The sequence below is a fragment of the Leptodactylus fuscus genome, chromosome 2 (assembly GCF_031893055.1).
Source record: "Leptodactylus fuscus isolate aLepFus1 chromosome 2, aLepFus1.hap2, whole genome shotgun sequence".
Lineage (NCBI taxonomy): Eukaryota > Metazoa > Chordata > Amphibia > Anura > Leptodactylidae > Leptodactylus > Leptodactylus fuscus.
The window spans coordinates 63,804,696-63,827,002 of record NC_134266.1 but is presented as its reverse complement, the minus strand read 5'-3'; the positions used below and the strand labels follow the sequence as shown (position 1 = coordinate 63,827,002).

General features: G+C 42.4%; 1 protein-coding gene across 3 annotated transcripts; it reads right to left on the bottom strand.

Moving 5' to 3' along the window:
- Nucleotides 1–475: 475 nt before the first annotated feature.
- Nucleotides 476–22,307, bottom strand: PIMREG (PICALM interacting mitotic regulator). 3 transcript variants are annotated; one of them, XM_075263896.1, is made up of 5 exons: nucleotides 22,281–22,307; nucleotides 15,164–15,453; nucleotides 8,355–8,689; nucleotides 7,164–7,259; nucleotides 476–648 (listed from the first exon to the last, which is right to left on the bottom strand). In XM_075263896.1, the coding sequence occupies exons 2-5, from the start codon at nucleotides 15,440–15,442 to the stop codon at nucleotides 489–491; spliced, it is 870 nt and encodes a 289-aa protein (XP_075119997.1). In that variant the 5' UTR covers nucleotides 15,443–15,453; nucleotides 22,281–22,307; the 3' UTR covers nucleotides 476–488. The 3 variants fall into 3 exon arrangements, with proteins under 3 accessions (XP_075119997.1, XP_075119996.1, XP_075119998.1); XM_075263897.1 differs by lacking the exon at nucleotides 22,281–22,307 and adding an exon at nucleotides 6,021–6,067 and having other exon boundaries at nucleotides 566–648; nucleotides 15,164–15,457; XM_075263895.1 differs by lacking the exon at nucleotides 22,281–22,307 and having other exon boundaries at nucleotides 15,164–15,457.

The window sequence follows — 22,307 nt, the reverse complement described above, 5'->3', positions numbered from 1 at the left end:
TATTAACTTCATCTTTGCATGTTTTTGTTTTCTGCAATTTTATTTATTCAATTTGCTCAAAAAACTACTCTAACAGAAAAAAAAAATAAAAAAAAAAAATGAAAATTTCCCTAAATGCATTTGCCTACAGTATTAAAAATACAAAATATTATCCATTCCATTTTTATTCTTTTTTTTTTTTCTTCAAATAAACCGTTGTCCAAGTCCAAAGTGGTTGTCCAGGATTAGATAAACAAATCACTAACACGATTGGGGATGAGATGTGATACCACATGTGGAGCCATTTCTGGAAGACAGTCTGCGGTTTTCTAATCCTAGACAGCCCTTTTAACATCAGATTATTATAGTGTAGTGAATAAAAGTCTTTTCTTGCAGAAAGATATAAAGTCCAAGTGCACTACATCGATGCTCGCACTCATACAGTGAGTAACAATTATACGGACATACATATATATAAAAAGACAAAGCTGGTTACACGTAGCATATTGTTAACGCGCACCAATGTTGCCAATACTGGTTAAGGCCACCTCAGTCCAGCCTTCAAGCGTACGCCGAAGTCTCCTTGTACTTCTCCAAGGTAACCGAGAATGGCGAGTACAACGCAGGTTCTTGGTCATTATGCTGTGGTAATTCAAAATGGCTTCTTTCCTGAGGACCGAAATTAGATGAATAGGATTTTTAATTTTCCAGGACAAAAAAACCCCAAAACATTGTCTTCCTATGTCAATGTTCAGTGTGCGACGTTTTGCACTCTTTGCTAGCAAATTAAGCTCAGGTCGGTTTGTACAAGGACGGATTAGGAAGTAACAGCAGCCATGGGCTAGAATTAAATTATTTAGGATGTGACTGTAGCAGTTTTAAAGCAGTACTCTAGTGAAAACACTGGTTCCATCACTGAACCCCTCATCTGACTAAGGGTTCCTTCACACTTGTGCTCGGTGTCCGGTGTGTGCATTTTTTTTTTTTTTTTTTTAAATGTAGATTGTGAGCCCCTATATAGGGATCACAATGTACTCTTTTTTTTCCTGTCCTATTAGTATGTCTTTATAGAATGGGAGGAAATCCACGCAAACACGGGGAGAACATACAAACTCCTCGCAGATGGTGTTCCTGGTGGGATTCGAACCCAGGACTCCAGCGCTGCAAGTCTGCAATGCTAACCACTGAGCCACCGTGTTGCCCCTCGGTGTGTGCATTCTGTCAGGTTCCGCCCCAGTGAAACTGGACAGGGGATAGAAACCGGGAGGTCAGCCTTAAAACTCATTCACTCGAATAGGTTTGTAAAGGTGACCGCCAGTTTCCGCCTGCAGCATGTCGGCAGGGAAACTGGTTTTCTAAGCTTAACACAAAGTCGGACAAGCAGGACTTTGAGGTAATTTTATTTATTTTATAAATTTATTTATACAGTCCTATGAAAAAGTTTGGGCACCCCTATTAATCTTAATCATTTTTTGTTCTAAATATTTTGGTGTTTGCAACAGCCATTTCAGTTTGATATATCTAATAACTGATGGACACAGTAATATTTCAGGATTGAAAAGAGGTTTATTGTACTAACAGAAAATGTGCAATATGCATTAAACCAAAATTTGACCGGTGCAAAAGTATGGGCACCCTTATCATTTTATTGATTTGAATTCCCCTAACTACTTTTTACTGACTTACTGAAGCACAAAATTGGTTTTGTAACCTCAGTGAGCTTTGAACTTCATAGCCAGGTGTATCCAATCATGAGAAAAGGTATTTAAGGTGGCCAATTGCAAGTTGATCTCCTATTTGAATCTCCTCTGAAGAGTGGCATCATGGGCTACTCAAAACAACTCTCAAATGATCTGAAAACAAAGATTGTTCAACATAGTTGTTCAGGGGAAGCATACAAAAAGTTGTCTCAGAGATTTAACCTGTCAGTTTCCACTGTGAGGAACATAGTAAGGAAATGGAAGACCACAGGGACAGTTCTTGTTAAGCCCAGAAGTGGCAGGCCAAGAAAAATATCAGAAAGGCAGAGAAGAAGAATGGTGAGAACAGTCAAGGACAATCCACAGACCACCTCCAAAGAGCTGCAGCATCATCTTGCTGCAGATGGTGTCACTGTGCATCGGTCAACTATACAGCGCACTTTGCACAAATAGAAGCTGTATGGGAGAGTGATGAGAAAGAAGCCGTTTCTGCACGTACGCCACAAATAGAGTTGCCTGAGGTATGAAAAAGCACATTTGGACAAGGCAGCTTCATTTTGGAAACAAAAATTGAGTTGTTTGGTTATAAAAAAAGGCGTTCTGCATGGCGTCCAAAAAGAAACAGCATTCCAAGAAAAACACATGCTACCCACTGTAAAATTTGGTGGAGGTTCCATCATGCTTTGGGGCTGTGTGGCCAATGCCGGCATCGGGAATCTTGTTAAAGTTGAGAGTCGCATGGATTCCACTCAGTATCAGCAGATTCTTGAGAATAATGTTCAAGAATCAGTGACGAAGTTGAAGTTACGCCGGGGATGGATATTTCAGCAAGACAATGATCCAAAACACCGCTCCAAATCCTCAGGCATTCATGCAGAGGAACAATTACAATGTTCTGGAATGGCCATCCCAGTCCCCAGACCTGAATATCATTGAACATCTGTGGGATGATTGGAAGCGGGCTGTCCATGCTCGGCGACCATCTAACTTAACTGAACTTGAATTGTTTGTCCAAAATACCTTTATCCAGGATCTGATTAAAAGCTACAGGAAGCGACTAGAGGCTGTTATCTTTGCAAAAGGAGGATCTACTAAATATTAATGTTACTTTTCTGTTGAGGTGCCCATACTTTTGCACCGGTCAAATTTTGGTTTAATGCATATTGCACATTTTCTGTTAGTACAATAAACCTCATTTCAATCCTGAAATATTACTGTGTCCATCAGTTATTAGATATATCAAACTAAAATGGCTGTTATAAACACCAAAATATTTAGAACTAAAAATGATTAAGATTAATAGGGGTGCCCAAACTTTTTCATAGGACTGTAGATATATATATATATATATATATATACACACACACACACACGTATATATTTTCTGTATACAGAACCTCTTTTGGTATCCCAGAGCTACATGTGTATTTCTGAATTGTGACGCAGGTTATTAACTAATATATATTTAATAGGACAGTAAGACAATCTCCTACAGTATTTCACTGAAAGACAGTCCTTACTTCTACATATGATAGAATTGCTGAAGCAACTTTTTAATCGGAGTCTGGTGACAAAGATTTGCATAGTGCGCGAAATATCATCTTGGTAAAAGAGCGGAACACTTCAAAGTCCAGAGTAATTTCCAGAAGCATTTAGTGCAATTACTCAGAGTGACAGTGAAGAGCTACTAGAATAGAGGAAAGAGGTCTAATAGAATACTGCAAGGAGGTCAGGGACGCAGATCCTACCTCACATCAGCAATAGCCTATTATTCTCAAGATTCTCGAGGGGGAATAAAAGCATTCACTGTACAGTAGTTTTTACTTTTTTTTTTGCCTGAAAAAGTTGAACAGAAGTTTCAATGCAGCAAAGTAACAAAATTATTATATATTATAATAGGAGAGAGAGCCTCAAAGTAAAATGCCTATCACTATTCAACCAGGTTTAGGAACATTAGTTTTAATAGAGGTCTGTCAGCAGGAAATTGTTATAAACCAATCCACAGTACCTTGTAGATGCAATTCTACAGCTTCCAAATAAGTCTCTGCTATTTAGCTTTGGAGCCCCATTTTCAAGCCAATCAGAGTTGTGTTCATATGTAAATGAAGTGACAAGTGCTTACATTCACAACATTATTTCTACTGCAGAGCTTTCTTATATATCGTTCATATGACAGAGTGAGAAGCTGAGCTCTGTTATATATAGTGTTATATGATAGAAGCTGAGCTGTGTGGTACATAGGGTTATAGAAGCTGAGCTGTGTGGTACATAGGGTTATATAGTAGAAGCTGAGCTGTGTGGTACATAGGGTTATATAGTAGAAGCTGAGCTCTGTGATACATAGGGTTATATAGTAGAAGCTGAGCTCTGTGATACATAGGGTTATATAGTAGAAGCTGAGCTCTGTGATACATAGGGTTATATAGTAGAAGCTGAGCTCTGTGATACATAGGGTTATATAGTAGAAGCTGAGCTCTGTGATACATAGGGTTATATAGTAGAAGCTGAGCTCTGTGATACATAGGGTTATATAGTAGAAGCTGAGCTCTGTGATACATAGGGTTATATAGTAGAAGCTGAGCTCTGTGATACATAGGGTTATGTAGTAGAAGCTGAGCTCTGTCATATATAGCGTTATATGATACTGTAGAAGCTGAGCTCTGTGATACATAAAGTTACATAGTAGAAGCTGAGCTCTGTTATATATAGCGTTATATAGTAGAAGCTGAGCTCTGTGATACATAGGATTATATAGTAGAAGCTGAGCTCTGTGATACATAGGGTTATATAGTAGAAGCTGAGCTCTGTGATACATAGGGTTATATAGTAGAAGCTGAGCTCTGTGATACATAGGGTTATATAGTAGAAGCTGAGCTCTGTGATACATAGGGTTATATAGTAGAAGCTGAGCTCTGTGATACATAGGGTTATATAGTAGAAGCTGAGCTCTGTGATACATAGGGTTATATAGTAGAAGCTGAGCTCTGTGATACATAGGGTTATGTAGTAGAAGCTGAGCTCTGTCATATATAGCGTTATATGATACTGTAGAAGCTGAGCTCTGTGATACATAGTTACATAGTAGAAGCTGAGCTCTGTTATATATAGCGTTATATAGTAGAAGCTGAGCTCTGTGATACATAGGATTATATAGTAGAAGCTGAGCTCTGTGATACATAGGGTTATATAGTAGAAGCTGAGCTCTGTGATACATAGGGTTATATAGTAGAAGCTGAGCTCTGTGATACATAGGGTTATTAGAAGCTGAGCTCTGTGATACATAGGGTTATGTAGTAGAAGCTGAGCTCTGTGATACATAGGGTTATATAGTAGAAGCTGAGCTCTGTGATACATAGGGTTATGTAGTAGAAGCTGAGCTCTGTCATATATAGCGTTATATGATACTGTAGAAGCTGAGCTCTGTGATACATAGGGTTATATAGTAGAAGCTGAGCTCTGTGATACATACGGTTATATAGTAGAAGCTGAGCTCTGTGATACATAGGGTTATATAGTAGAAGCTGAGCTCTGTGATACATAGGGTTATATAGTAGAAGCTGAGCTCTTTGATATATAGGGTTATATAGTAGAAGCTGAGCTCTGTGATACATAGGGTTATATAGTAGAAGCTGAGCTCTGTGATACATAGGGTTATATAGTAGAAGCTGAGCTCTGTGATAGATTTATATGATAGAGAGAAAGAAGCTGAGCTCTGTTATATATGGTTTATATGACAGAGGGGGAGAAGCTGAGTCCTGTCATATATAGGTTTATAGGATATGTAGTAGGATTTCTAAGTAAATATACTGTAGAAGAGTCCAGCTTACCCCACCCACACAGTATATAGCATATTTGTCCATACACACAATGATGCAGTTCACCTTTCAATCACAATATATGAGCGGAGTAAGCAGGACTGTTACTGGTTCTCCTAGGAGTCCTGTCACATTTACTCTACTCCAGAGGATATAAACCTATACAGAGCTCAGCTTCTCTCCCTTTGTCATACAAATCTATATATCAGATATATAGGTATATATCAGCTCAGATTTTCATATTATATCATATCTTGCACTCAGAAAGGGCAACAAAACTTACCTTACATATTCACTTTATAAAGGATTCTACCTAAATAATAGAAACATACACCAAATTTTTATGCTTTTATTAATTAATGTTTCAAGAACCCAGATGCTGTAAATAAAGGGAGAAGGGATACAAGTGCTCTTAGGGTTAAAGGCAAGTGGTTTCAAGGAAGAAAGAATACCCGGTAGGTTAGTAAATACATCCACGTCATGCAAAGCTTTACAGAACACGCCAGATAAAATGTGAGGACTTTACCTGCCAGATACATTCTTCAGTTATCAATGAGAGAAACTGTCATGTCGCTGATAATAGATGGGAGAACAATAAGTGTCAGCAGAGATTATGTTTGTATTGTTATATGTACATAAGGCCAGATTATAGTTTGGTTTGTTATACACGGTTATTGCAGTAGTAGACTTTACAGTGATCGCACATTGTGATATTGTACATATAGTAGGAGTACTTTAGTGTACTGGGCCTAAGCATAAAATGGATCAGATGTCATTGACATTATCTCCTCATGGTTGTTAGGCTGCTTATATATCAGTAAACAGCAGCCTGGCCTCTATGGTGTAGACTGAAGGCTTATCAAAGTGCGCTGCAGCAGTCACCAACAGGACGGACAGACAGCAGATTATACTGACTAGAGCCAGGGCACTTGCTGGGTTTGGGACCACCCCCGGGGCACTGGCAAGCTCATTTGCAGACAAGATCAAAGGTGTTTTTTTTTCCTTGTAAAACTAACCATCTACAGCGTCACTAGTATATTTATATATAGGTTTACATCCTCTGCCCAGAGCTATTATTGCTTTAATACATTCCAGTAATCACAAGAACGGAGTCTCCAAGCTCCCCTTGTGAACATGCCAATCAGTATTAATATTCAGGTATTAATCTATTCACTTCTATGGCATTTCTGTGAAGGCATCAATCCCATAGAAGCAAATAGCATGGTGGATGAGCACATCACTGCTCTATTCACATTGAGCATTTGTCTATCCCAATTCCCGTTATCTCAACGACAACTAGAAATTACAGATGGAGCCTAGCCTGAAGGGGGGAAAACTGCTAAAAATGCAAAGCGTAAGTCATAATGGCCAAAAAAAAGTGAAATTCCTCAGGTAGACACACTGAACCTTTGATTTATACCGGGGCTAGATATACTTTATAGTATTCTATGACGTACATGTCAGTGATCTGGTAAGAGTTAATAGCTATTTCTTTATACTTATTGTACTGTGTTAGCTAAAACTGTATTTCCTTTAAGGGCTGAGAAAGTCTGAGCACGTGCTGGCATACATAGTACCCCTTGCTGCCATGGATAATGCCATACTGATATATCTAAGCTTCAGGCAGCGTTATACTCAGGAGATGCATCATACAAATAATCCACTTTACCTTTCTTCCTGTAAAATGGCGTCATCAAATACCCTGGAGAGACGTTTCAGTTGCCGGATTCCTGCAGAAACAGATTCCAGGTCTCTCTCGAATTGTCTGCCAAAAAGAGGAAAAGGTAATAGAAATATACAATAATATGGGAATATGCAGATATGTGTAGAAACGGTCACACCCCTGCACTGTATACAAAAAACACACAAACAAACAAAAAAAAAAACACTATATAGTGTTATTCCCTGGAATGTGGGACATTTAGATATACTTCGTCTGAATGAGCAATGTCACACATCTGTAACTCACATGTGTGCTTTCCCACTGACATCACTCAGACGTTGTGATTTTATGGGCATCTTGTGTCAGTGCTTCATCCGTGAAAAACAGATCTACCGTTTTTAGAAAGGGAATTTTATGGAAACAAAGAGTACTGTGAGTGTACTAGAGTGAAGGGAGTTGGTTCTCAAATTGGACCCAAACAGAGCAAGTCATCATTTGTTTTATTTTTTTTCTATGGACCATAAAAAGAAAAACTAAATACTGTCCTTAATGAATGTGAAGTGTAAGTATGTCAATCACTGATGTGCGAATAAGCCCTTAAAACTGATTAATTAATTGAAAACACATTTTCAATCCATAGACTGGGTTTGTTTGGTTTTGCACTAATTACTTTTCGCACTGCCCCTTCTTGTTTCCACCAAGATCTCTGACATTTTTGACAACTTGAATAATAGTGAGCAGTAATATTCTTGCAATCAAAACTACCTGACAGAAACCAATAATAGGTTAATGGAGTCCATAGCGATTTGCTGCGATGTGGGAGCCGCGATTCCAGGATGAAAAGCCCATTAGAGTATTTCCAACAGGATTTTCTAACACTGTTTTGCGGCTTTACAGCTGCAGCGAAGTGGTAACATTTAAAAGGTCATCCACATGTTGCATAAAGATATTAAAAAAAAAAGCTGCAGCATAAATTGACCCTTGGTGTGGATTTTAAATGCAGAGCTTGTCAATTTCTGCTGCTGATTATTTCCTTTGCAATGCATGGAATGAAATCAGCAATACAAAACACCCCAATTTGGTCTGGTTTGGTTTAGATTTTGCAGATTTCAGACAAAAATACCCTGGATTTTCTGTGGTGACAATTCTGCAGCATGTGCCTCTCATCTGGATGTACACAGTAGCCAGGCCACGTACCTCCTTCTGCTAACAGTCACGGGTGAAGCATATGGGCTGTTCAGGGAGGCCGCCCTCACAGATCTTCTCAAGTTCAATCCTTCGTTCCCCACTATATTTGAGAAGCTTTTCCACTGGGAGCTGCTACCTTTTCTGGTATAAGGGGAGGCCCTCTTGCTGGACTTTGGTGTGACCCTAGTATTTGGACTTGCTTCTTCTATCAAGCGTCGACATCTAGGAGTTCTGGGTGTAGAAGATTTTCTGCTACTTTTGGGAGTGCGGCTTTGTTTTCCTCTAACATGGCCTGGAGAATCCAATAAATACTGACTTGTGTTTCTGCCATTTTTCTTTATTTTCTGCAAAAAGAAAAAAAAAAATGATACAAATAATATATTAATAAATTCAGTTTAAATCATTAAAAGGGCTTTCTTGGACTTTTACATTGAGTCATAGGTCATCACTATGAGATCTGGGGTCCATGAATAATAGAATGAAGATGAAGAGGTGCAACATTTGGCTAAGAACTGTGATGTCTTAAAGAGGACCTTTCATCAGATCGGGCACATGCAGTTCTATATACTGCTGGAAAGCTGACAGTGCGCTGAATTCAGCGCACTATCGGCTTTCCCGATCTGTGCCCGGTGAAAAGCGCTATCGGTCCCGGGACCGTAGCGCTTTAGTGTCAGAAGGGAGTTTCTGACAGTTAGCCAGGGACGCCCTTCTGCCCAGCAGCGCCTATCACGCTGTACTGTGGAGCAGGGAGGAACGTCCCTCTCCTTCTGCTCACACAGCTCGTCCATAGAAGAGTATTAGCAGGAGCGGGGAGTTCCTCCCCGCTCCACAGTACAGCGTGATAGGCGCTGCTGGGCAGAAGGGCGTCCCTGGCTAAGTGTCAGAAACGCCCTTCTGACACTAAAGCGCTACGGTCCCGGGACCGATAGCGCTTTTCACCGGGCACAGATCGGGAAAGCCGACAGTGTGCTGAATTCAGCGCACTGTCAGCTTTCCAGCAGTATATAACACTGCATGTGCCCGATCTGGTGAAAGGTCCTCTTTAAAGGGGCTCTATCAGCAAAATTATGCTGATCGAGCCCCACATATGCGTGAATAGCCTTTAAAAAGGCCAGTCAGGCATTGCTAATGTCTTATTAAACTACCCCCTGTTTTAAAATAATACCCTAAAAAAAGAATTTGATAATCATACCGTATCATGCACGCTGGGCGGGCATGCAAGGTCCAACATCATCTTTAGCTACGCCTACATCTTCTTTCTTCTTGCAGCAATGTCCTCGGGTCCCATCTTCCTCATCTTCTTCTTCCGGCGTCATTGCTAGTAGTCCAGCGCAGTAGCAGGGGAACAGTAGCAGGGGAACTGAGCATGTTCAGTTTGTTCAGTTCCCCTGCTACTGCGCCGGATTACAAGCAATGACGCCGGAAGAAGAAGACGAGGAAGATGGGACCCAAGGACATTGCTGCAAGAAGAAAGAAGATGTAGGCGTAGCTAAAGATGATGTTGGACCTTGCATGCCCGCCTAGCGTGCACGATACGGTATGATTATCATATTCTTTTTTTAGGGTATTATTTTAAAACGTGGGGGTAGCTTAATAAGACATTAGAAATGCCTGAATGGCCTTTTTAAAGGCTATTCACGCATATGTGGGGCTCTATCAGCATAATTTTGCTGATAATGATCCTAAGGACAGGCCATCAATATTAAAGCTCTGAAATACTCCTTTAATATGAATACTATGGTTCATTACAAGTCTTACAAAAGTTACACTTTTCTTCATATAAATTAGGAGATAATTCTTTTGCTCTCATTTTGTACACAGATAAAGTTTCCAAGACATATCCCATAATCCCACAGCTGGGCTTTGCTTGGCTGCCTTTGGATTCGAGAGCAATTTGTGCTGCTCTTTTTCCCTTTTATGTGTCTGTTAAAGCGCTGCTAGTCTGAACATCTTAAAGGATTATTTCTTCACACGGCCCTTTGTAGAGTAGACTTCAATATGTACAATTGAATGAATGAGAATATGAAGGATCCTATCAAATACCTGAAGGTTAAAAAGAAGGTAATGTGCTCACCCAAAATAACATTTACCATGCTTTGGTTTCTCAATATATTCAACAGATACCAAACTACAACAACAAAAACAACATTACCACCAAAGTTTCATTATATGCAAGCAAATATAGAGCTTCATAAAGGCTAATAAATTTACATGGACAGATCCCTACATTATAAACTACACCTGCAAAATTTATCAAATTTAGTTTTCTTATGCTTGGTTCACACAGGCTTTGCCTCTCCGTTGTTCTGATCAGGATCCAAATAACGGAGGCGCAGACTGTCATAATAGCAGCAACACACAATGTCCGACGGACCCCAATGGCGAAAATGCAGTCCATGGGGTGTCTGTCATTTCATAACTAAAACCAGCGCAAGAAAAAGACCACCATGTAGCAGGACACTGAAAATGAGAATGTAGAATTACATTGCTATTCCCACACAGGTCAGATTTGCTGCAGGAATTCTCCACAGCAAACCCAATAGTCTGCAGGGAAACTGCTACAAATCTGCACAAACCTGTAGCACTCCTATGGGGACATTTCTACGATCCCTTGCAAGTCTGATTTAATAGAGCATGAGACTCTGGACCAAAATACAGTATAATGCACTTTATTTTAAAATATTGCTGTTTCTCCCTAAATTGTAGGGGGAAAAAAAAAAAAAAAAAAACAACTTAAACTCAACCTTATTGAGCCAATCACAGAGCAATAGCACTAAATGACCTCCACCTTCCAGTTTTTTGTGCTTCGTGGACCCCGACTCGTGTATAAGCCGAGGAGAGCTTTTTCAGCATGAAAAATGTGCTGAAAAAGTCGGCTTATACTCAAGTATATATGGTACTATTTCTTCCATTAGGTGACTCCCTCTCAACTTGCTGTTCGTTCCCTGTTACTAGGGAAGGTTAGTCTTTAAAATCAACAGGCACAAGAGGGAACACAGTAAGTGGAGAGGGGAGGGGCAGGCCTCTGCATATTTATGCACAGATCGGTTGCTCTGTACTTCCTGCCTGTACACTGCTCAGACAGGAGTCTGTGTAAGAGGGGGGCATCCATGTACTGGCTACTGGGCACAAGCTTCGGGCCAGCAGTCCTGTCATTGTAATTCCCGCTGCTGAACTGCTGCTGTCCCCATGCTAGTGCTGAACTGCGCTGCTGCTGGCTCGATAACGGAATAGTACCTGCTTGTGTTATTGCTGATGTGATGTTAATCGCAGCTTTCCTGATTGTGCTCAGATCTCTCTTTTTCTGTCTTAGGGATCTTTTTGGCTACATCACTCTTGGATTTGGAGTCCAGGGTCCCTGGACCTCCTATATTACGTTCACTTGAACTTTCCTCAATATTTTACAGCTACTTCAGGCAGATACAGGTAAAAATACCAATAGTTATAATAATGGAGGGGGATGGGGGCTGCTGCTTACAGTACATGCCTCCTACATCAATGAGAAACACAAAATATGCCGTAGCCATAATGAGGACATTACCAGCAGAAAAGCTAATAGGACACCATGTATACAGTCATAGCACAGCCTGCCCAGCAAGAAACTGCAGATATTAACACTTTTCATGAAAACTCAAATACCCTTTATGATTTTTAATTCAATTATACAATTTTAGATATTGCATAATTAGCGACACAAAGAGCCCATTGCATTTTTACTTTCTTAGGAATTTAGTCTCGAGCGTTTTCTCAGGAATTAGAAGTGGTTCCTACAGTGGACCTTGGCTGTCAGCCACTTATGACGCAGTTGTAGTTGGATTGAAAATTATATATACTTACAAACACACTTGATAAAATTGTGAACTCTTCCTAGGTTTAATCTCAAATTAACTTTATACCCATTTTGGTTTACTAAACTAGAATGCTTCACCCTTGCAGTTGCTCTTGGCAGAAGGCAGCAGTGAGTAAGCCTGGAGGCTAACCTTTTTCCCATGTGCTGATATAAAATATATTCTTGTAAAGACATCGCTCACTAGGTCCCTGTACCTCTTTCGCTTATATGTCAGTGATTACCGTATTTTTCGGACTATAAGACGCACTTTTTTCCCCCCAAATTTGGGGGGAAAAGAAGGGTGCGTCTTATAGTCTGAATGTGGCGCCTGGCATCCGCCGTAATAGAGAGGCGGATGTCGGCAAGGGATAGACGCCGGGGCCTGAGACATCGCTGCGCTCCTCTGCCCTGCATGAAGCCAGCAGCAGCAGGGGCGATGCTATTCCGCTCCTCCGTCCCCTCCGCCGCTGGCTTCATGCACGGCAGAGGAGCGATGTCTCAGGCCCCGGCACCTGTGCCGGCGTCTATCCCTCGCCGGCATCCGCCTCTCTAGTACAGCGGATGCCGGGTCAGTATCGGTGGCCCCTTCTCCCCCGGGGCCGGTCCCCACCGGCCCCGTACCTGTGAAGTTGCAGGCCGGCTCCTGCGTGGCGATATCGCAGGAGCCAACCTGTTCGGGTGACAGCCGGGAGCCTAATGAAGGCTCCCAGGCCTGTCACTGCTATATTAGTATTGCGGCTGGGTCTATGACCAGCCGTAATACTAATATACAGAATGTCCCATAGACGGCAATACAGTTGTATTGCTGTCTATGGGACTTGCAATCAAATGACCGCAGGTTCAAGCCCCCAGGGGGGAATAAAATAGTAAAAAAAAAAAAAAAACTTTAAAAATATATAATAAAAATATGAAATAAATAAAAGTTCTAAATCACCTCCTGTCCCTAGAATATATATATAAAAGTAGAAAATCATATATCATAAACCACCTTTTTTTTTTTCAATACAAGGTGATCTAGCAATATATAGTCCCCAAAATGGTATAACTAAAAAGTACTTCTGGCCCCGCAAAAAAAAAATACTCTATGCGTCCCCGTACAGCTGCAGGGTCACCTGTCAATGTGGCCTTGCAGCTGTTGCAAAACTACAACTCGCATATATTAAATATTTTACCATTTTTTGCTTCCAAATTTTTTTCCCTATTTTCCTCCTCTAAAACCTAGGTGCGTGTTATAGTCCGAAAAATACGGTAAATGTCCACATTTACTAACAGCCCGATGGGTATTGTAATCCTTTATGAAACCTAATACAGATAATACATTTCTGGACCCCATAGATTTTGATGTGCTAACAGTGCAGAACTGCAAGGAAAGATTGTGGGAGATTCTATTTGAAACAGAGCCAAAAATCTGGAGCACACGGAATGCTTTACATTTATTATTTAAGGCACTTTTGTAATTCATAAAGTGTGAAACATTTAACAATACAAAAAAAAAAAGTATAAAATAAGTCCACCAAGGAGTGGTATAAAATACAGAAGCGTCTAATCTCTAGCCAAATGCGTCAGATCCATCACACCTCAAATATCCTCTCACACTCCAAAGATACAGTAAGAGGGGATTTATAGTGTGAAACTGATTTGGGACAATGAGTCAATGTCTGTAAAGTGCTGTAGAATACATTGGGGTTATATATGCAAGAGAAATAAAAATCCTGCTCGTTTCTGCTACAATAAAGATACCTTTAAGAAAACCGCCCCCCGTCTCCCGCTCTAGACTTAGGGTGCAGTTGCTTTGTACTTTTGATGACCTGAAGCCTCTGTGGACAAGTGCTTGCCTAATACCGTTATACATGCAAGTATTCTGTAATGTCAGAGGGAGATTACTCTCCAGACACACTACGCCTTCCCACACTTCAGAAATCAGACTTATCTTTCCTCTGGCCCTTGAAACCTTTACATAGGATGTTGAAGAGGAAACTATTTCTACAAACTTGCTATCACAATAACGGATACATTCCACAAATACTTAGCATTTTCCCGCCCAAGGTCTCAGTGGGAATAACCCAGGAAAGAAGAAATCTACAGCTAAAATAAAAGTTAAACACTTTGCTGTCCTTGCAGATTAAGGCTAACTCAACGATTACTATTATGGGGTCAGCGTCCGACAGCATTGCAGTCAGATTAAACCAGAATACTACATGGCGATAAATCATGGATGTGTGAATTAACCCTTTGAATAGATCACTGTGATATATCCTAATAGTGCATACAGAAGTGCCACGGATAGTATTTATCACCCTCCCTCATGCCAGTTTTGTAGGGTCAAAGAGTTGCCAACTTTTGCACAAACTCATTTTGTGTGACTTATGGGAGGGCATAGGCAAGGCTTTACAGATGGCAGTCCCACAGACTTACTATAATATATGACAGAAAGCAATGAAGATACAAGTTTCTGCTGCATGGAGAGCAAGAAACTCACCGGCATAGGAAACATGTCAGTTGTTAAACAATTGAGAAATTTGGTCTTGCAAACACATATCTGCTAACAAAAATGCATACACAATGGCAAAGCCAACACACTCTTTAGAGAGGAGCACCTGACATGAGAGCCCTTCCCGTACGAGTATTATTACAGTGCAGTAAGGGCTGGTTCACACCAGCACCCGATCTCCGTTTTGCAGATTTCCGTTTTCTGTCGGCAGAAGACGGAAACCCGGCATTTAGTGTCCGTCGGTGAGAGTCTTCTGCTCTCCGTGGCAAAACCGGTTTTTTTGAACCGGACACAAAGTCCTGCATGTCTGACTTTGTGTCCGGTTAAAAAAAAAGGGTTTCGCCACGGAGAGCAGAAGACGCTCACAGGCGGACACTGACTGCTGACAGGAGATGGAAACCCACAAAGCAGAGACTGGGCGCAGATGTGAACCTGCCCTTACAAGACAAATACTGAAACTATATCATGTATAAGAACACACAACTGTACAACATTTACCTTTGACATGGCTCCAAACATGTTCCTAGCTGTAGTTGTCATGGACTGCAGGGGGCGCGGTTTTTCCTTTACTCCCACCCTGCTCCAGTCAGGCACAGCATCTATATTGATTTCCACTGGTTTCAGTGGCATCCTCTTTCTCAGGGACATCCGCACCATATTGAGGGAGCTGGAGGAGGGACGTTTCCTGAACTTGTCAGGCAGAGGGCTGTCTTGTTCATCAATATTTTCTAGTACATTGTGGTTCCTCCAACCAACACCTTGAAAGATTGAAGACATTTTGCTTTACTCTAAAAAGACACTAGAAGACAAAGAGGAAATGTAAAACAAAGTCTGATGCATATACATGCAGAAAGAAGGCTGCAAAAACATAGGGTAAAAGAAAGTTCGCATAAGGATGAAAGGGGTATCCAGTTTCTAATATTGATGGCCATCACTATTAGATCTGCGGAGATCCGAGACAGCGTGGCTCTCCGTAATGTTTACATATTGCAAGCAGCAGCTGCTCACCCTACGTACGAAATAAGTATATAAGTATGCCAAGTATAGGTACTGTAGTGGATTGGAGGGGAGAAAAAAAACAAACAAACCAGAATTAGCAACTATGACTACTGTACAAACGTCATCTCAATGTGACTGTACTAATACCTGCAGTCAGCCACATCAGACCCCAGACCATATGGCTGCGCCCTTACTAAAGTATCAACAAATACACTCATATACAACTATTAATAATCTGTCCAGGGCTTCTTTTGGGTAACGTAGCTCTTGGTGAGAGATCATTGACCGGTAAACATAGTTAACAGTCTATGAGAGTGGGCACATCATTGGACTGAGAGGTTTTGGGAGCAGTGACTAAGTGAGAGAACGCACACATGGCGAACAGGCTCCATATGGCCCAGACAGACCATCAGTAGAGAGAATCGTCTGATCCGGCAATATGCTCAAGACACTCACAGTTTCCTTGACCATGGACCGTAAATCACATGACCATGGTCAGAGTTGTATCCTCTAGAAGTAACAGAATGAATGACAGCAAGGAGAGATCTAGAAAACCGTGAGGAATCGATACAGAAAGTATATTGGAAAATTGTATATCTTTTTTATTGTACATTTGTTTGTCAATATTGGTCTGAAAGTGGCCAACCCCTTTAAGTGACAAATTCATGTTTTGCTAGGGATTTGACAAAAGTCTTGCCAAGTATGTAATATCTGTGGACAAAGGTCCTGCAGGATACCTAACGGATTCTGTATGCCTCCATGTCTAACTGTATCTCCTCTTGTATCCGGGCTAGTGGTGGCCCAATGGGGTACAAGAGCCTCCATTCTATTCTACAGTTTTCCTCAAACGTCAACTTTCACACTTAGATTGTAATCACTTACACACAGATATAGAAGGACCTTGGCAGCACTGTAAGTGACCGACTACTTCACCCCAAGTGTGAGAAGGAGTGCTATCGCAAGTCCTTCCTTCAAACCGCGACCAGACTGTATAATCTACATCAGACCAAGCGAAGATCACTCCGCACAGAAAACTAAATGATCCTGAAGTCTTCCTTCTTTCTTTACTTCCTTAGCTGCTATGGACTCCTAGTATTTTTTCCTCAGCTTATGTGTGTCTACTTCTGTAATATATTACTGTGTATTATCCTGTATCTGTATTACTATGCTGCTGTAAGACACTGAAATTTCCCCACTGTGGGACTATTAAAGGATTATCTTATCTCTTAACAATTTGTTAAACTGCTGCAAGTATGATATCTTATCACAGAAGAAAAGTCACTGGATAAACATTTTTCAATGACTTTTCTTAGTTGATGTTATCTTGTCTGAGAGGTTATCAGTTCAGTTCCAACAACTCAGCTTATTCTCATCTGCGCTCGGTCTCCGTACAGGGATTCCGTTCCCCTCTTCACATGAAAAATACGGAGAAAAGTGCTACAAGCCTTTTCTCTCCGCATTTTACACCCTTTTTGCATTGAAACCGAATGGAAATCACGCGGTCCCTGTTATGGTCTATTGAGGTCTGCGGGTTTCCTAAAGTAACCTCTTTTTTTATGCAAATTAGCTTTACGTTTGGGTGGGTCCCCCAAACAGAAACCGATGTGCAGATGTGAACCGGGCCTTACTTGGGTAGTCATTGTACCCATGAGTGTATGTTCCATGTGCTATATGAGCAGTGTGATCGCACCACCATAACCTGCTTGTGTAGCTTACACCTTCTACAGGAGCTTCTCTCTTTCCATATTAGAGGCATGATATAAGTAGCATTAATAGTTACAGTAAAACTGACACAGGCTGATAACTAAATAACAGGCAGGAAACATATACAGGATTAGACTTGGATGACAAAAAGAGGAATCTTCATTTGGAAAAAGGGAAGACCACAGCCCTTGGTCTGCTGCCAAATCTACAGAGGAAAGAGGAGAAGAGAACACCAGCCAGAAGTGTCACTGAGAAACCAAAAGGCAAAAAGGAATCAGATAAAAATATATACTGTCACATAGATACAAAGCCTGTAAGATGTGTGGAGGGCAAGATGATAAAAAGACAAAAAAACAAAACGTCTAGAGCAGGGGTGCTCACACTTTTTCAGCGTGTGAGCTACTTTATTAGCTGACCCTGGCAAAAGATCTACTAGGGCGGGTCCGGGGCGGACCTTTGGGCGGGCCGGGCCTGTGGGCGGAACCGGACGGGCCTGTGGGAGGGTCGGGTGTGTCTGTGGGTGGGGCCGGGCATGTGGGCGGGGCCGGGCAGATCGTGAGAGCAGGAGACAGCGGCGTTCTGTGGCTGCCAAGGGATCCCCGGTGTCTGTTTATTCACAGAGCAAGCTGAGAGTTATCTCTGGACACTGGCAGGTTGGGGCTGCAGCAGCCCCGCCTGCCACTGTCCGGAGATGACTCTCAGCCTGCGCTGTGAACAAGCAGACATCGGGGATCCCTGCATCCCGCGATCGACCCATACTTCCTTTGCGATCTACTAGTAGATTGCGATCGATGTATTGGGCACCCCTGGTCTAGGGTAGCAAAATAAAATTGCTGAATCGCCACTAGGTAAAATATTCATAGACTATGTCTAGAGGGGACATCTTTGGGGGTCCTCCGATTTGGTCTATCATGGACCACGCCCTCAGGTCATGTGTAACACAGATGATTTTCTGATATCATGCTTTATACAGTACCTTTACTCACAGAAGGGATTTTTCTGTAACTCCACACCCCTCACAGATTTGGTATATATCTGCGCCTGTACAATGAGACCTTGTGCTTGTTGCAGTAACAACCCTGTTCAGCTGACTACAACCTTAAACGGTTACACCACAGAATAAACAGTACAGAGAATTAGTGTCGGATCTGAGGGGTTCAGCTGTTAGGACCCTCACTGATCACAATTGGGTCCATTCTGTGGGACTGTCTGAGGTAACTGGGAGCTGTACAGAGGGCTGGTGCAATAGAGATGATGAAAGGGGGCAGCGTACATGTGTGACCGCAGCTGAAGTCAATAGAAGAACCCAGGACCCCAATGAGCAGCGTGGGACCACCATTGTTGAGACACTTCCATCATGTGGGTCGGGCGCAAGTTAAACGTAATATTCTGGTCACAAACGCCCCCTGCTGATTGCTGCAAGTCTGACGCATGAGATCATCACTGATCATGAACAGAAGGTAAATGTACACCACCACTCCATTCACTTCAAAGTGAACCAAGCTACAGTAACAATGTCCGGTGCCCTCTCCTCCCGGCTCTGTACACTGGATAGTACACGGATCAGACGCAGCGCCCAACAGCTGATCTGTGCAGAGGACAGCGGTCATTCCACACAGATTAAGTATTTATGGTCTATCCTAAAGATAGGCCAGAAATAAAGAAAATCCTGCATAACCCCTTTAGGGTATGTTCACAGTTTTTTGTTTTTTTTACAGGCAGATTTTGACGCAAAATTCACCTGAAAAAATGGCTCTCATTGACTTCAATAGGAGCCGCTCGCTTTTTATCCCCACTAGCTAGTAGCGGAAAAAAGAAGCAACTTGACCTATCTTGCTGTGGATTCCGCGGCTGAGTCGTCCGCGGTTTGAGACACGCTCCTGTTTAGGCCCGGCCATAAACAAGAGGCCTAAACAGGAGCAGGTTGCCGCGGCGGAATGCAGATGCTGCATCGGCATCCTGCTGCGGCTAGCCGCGGGGAAAGTTCACAAGGCGGAAAAGGTTTCCACCACCTTTTCTGCTGTGTGAAGATGCCCTTAATGGGGACCTTTTATCACCTCCAATTTATGAGTTACTAATAGGCTCCATCAATTCAGCGCGGTTGTATTTTTTCCTAACGCCCCACTGTCTCATAGCAATTAGTAGTTAAGTTTTTTCGTCCAATAAGCTCTGTACTGCTAGGTGGGCAGTGTACACCAAAACTAACGGAGGCTACAGAAAACATTCCAGCTATCAGAACCAGTGGAGCAAAACCTATTAAAGAGGACATTTCATGAGTTGGCGCACATTCGGTTTTATACACCGCTGGAAAGCCAACAGTATGCTGAATTCAGTGCACTGTCAGCTTTCACGATCTGTGCCCCAGGTGAAGAGCTATCAGCGCTGGTACTGTAGCTCTTCACCGTCAGGAACGCCCCTCCTTACAGCAGCGCCTATAACACTGTACTGTGAGAGCGGGGAGGAACGCCTCCCCCAGTGCTCATCTATGGATGATTACTATCAGGAGGGGAGGCGCTATAGGCGCTGCTGTGAAGAAGGACGTTCCTAACAGTGAAGAGCTACGATACCGGCACCAATAGCTGTTCACCTGGGACACAGATTGTGAAAGCCGACAGTGCGCTGAATTCTAAGTATATAAAACTGCATGTGCCCAACTCAGGAAAGGTCCTCTTTAAATGGTGTTGGACTTGGTGAAAGTTCCTCTTTAAGGAGGACCTTTCATGTCCTCATCAAGGTGTGGCATTATATACCGCTAGAAAGCCAACAGTGCGTTCGATGATGCTGAGCTGTAAGGGCTCATTGACACGTGAACAAAGGGGTAGATTTTGACAGCGGATTTTGCTTCAAAATCCGCCCCTTTACAATGGTGGTATATGCAGACCGCCGGGCTTCTTTTTTCCACTAGCGACGGGCTGCTGCTAGCGGAGAAAAGAAGCGGCATGTCCTTTCTTCAGGCGGAAGCCGCGGCGCGCTGGACCGCAGCTTCCGCCTAGCGACAGCATCCTCCTATATCGGCTCATTCATTTGAGCCGACATAGGAGGGGAAAGCTGCGACCGCGATGGTCGTGGGAGGCGGGTGCCCCACGTGTGAACTAGCCCTAAAGCCCACCCTTCTGACAGTGGGAAGATATTGGTACCCAAATCAATAGCACCGATATCTCCAGCACAGGGGCACGTAAGGGGAAAGCTGACAGTGCGCTGAATTCAACATACTGTCGGCTTTCTGCATCTTCCTCTGTGGCTTTTCTTCCAAAATTAAATTTATAGGGAAAATGTGAGAGTTTCCACAGGTCAAATTTACATGCTGTGTTTTTGGAAACAGAGCTTTTCCGCTGTGCTTTTTTAACTGCAAGGTGTAGATGGGATTAGCCAGAATCTCATTCACTTTGCTGCTACTGTAAAAAGCAGCAATGTTTTCCTGTTGCCTTTTCGGAGGTGGGGCCTTATCCTAAAGAGGTTTTAGAAGACAAAGATCTCTCAGAAGGTGGAAGACATCACCAAGCGTGTATTGCTGATACACATCTGCACAGAGCTCTATGTGATTTACATTCCTATCACTTGGGGTCGGGCTGGGTCTTGGCACACACGTCTTAATCGAGTTGCCAGAAGTAACATCTGTATGCAATATCTATTATACACACACTGTGTGTACAGGACTGTAGGTTATAGAGTTTGTTTGTTTTTTTACAGCTGTTTTGCACTGGAGAGGCACCCATACATTTGAGTATTTGAAGGAATATGTGAAAATGGACAAAAATAAAATATACTCCATGTGGAAAGACCGTGAAAATAAATACCGGTACATAAAACTAAGTGGATCGCCCAGATGAAGATGTGAACCTAGCCTCAGTGTGACTGATGGTCGGCATGTGGTCAGTATGGTGCCTAGGGATGGGCGATTTATTGAAAAACCTGGATAACCAACATGATTTTGTTATCATCACTTATTGTATTTGCAGTTGCGTTCAGATCAAACATGGTCGAATAGAAACTATTTCTATTATACTGTGGGGTCTCTTCTGACCCCAGTGTATATTAAGCAGAGGACTAAGGTTGGTGCAGCTCCCTGCTGTCTTTAGCTCTTCTGGCTGATGTTGCATAGGTCTATGCGGTACACCACTACATGACACAGGTCCGATCAGCGGTCTCTCGTGTCAGCCAGCAGCGCCAAATACAGCAAGGAGCGGTACCGGAGAGGAGAGTTTAGAACCGCACAGTATAATAACAGGTCCGGCCATGAGATTTAAAGGAGTTGTACAGGCAAAAATGTTATATTTTATATAGGCTGGCCTCCCAGCGCAGTCCGCTCCATTGAGGTCCCCACCCCATATAACTGCTGATCAGCACAAGGACCAGACCGCACTGTAACTGGAGAGTATGTTTTATTTTTCACCTCCCACAACCCATTTTAAAAATATTTTTTGCCCAGACAACCCCTTTAATGATATTGTAAATGGGGCACAGCTTAAATAATCACCATTAACCATAACTGAGGTAAATGAAGTAGTTTTTACTTAGGTCATGATTGCCCAGCCCTAGTATTGCCCTTACAATTGCCATGTAATAGCGCCCCCGATGGCAGTCACAGGTATGACAAGCACACTTAGCTTAGGTTGGCATCACTGGGCAGGGCACTGTACTCTGTGTTATAGTAATATATGCGGCACATATAGAATGTGAACTGAGTCTAAGGTTTTTATATGTAGATAAGGAAACATCAGAACAAGCCGCACACAGTCAGCCATTTATTAGGAACGCGACCTCGGGACAAAGAACAGGACGCCCTCCCACAAGGGCTAATACCCGCCCGCCATAAACGGAAGCCTCATAAACTAAGCCAAGTAGAGCAGCACAGCGGCCGCCATGATAATAACGCGGTATATTCTAAGCATGCGGTATTCTCTGTACTCACCCGCTCACACTCTGCGCCACTTTCTCT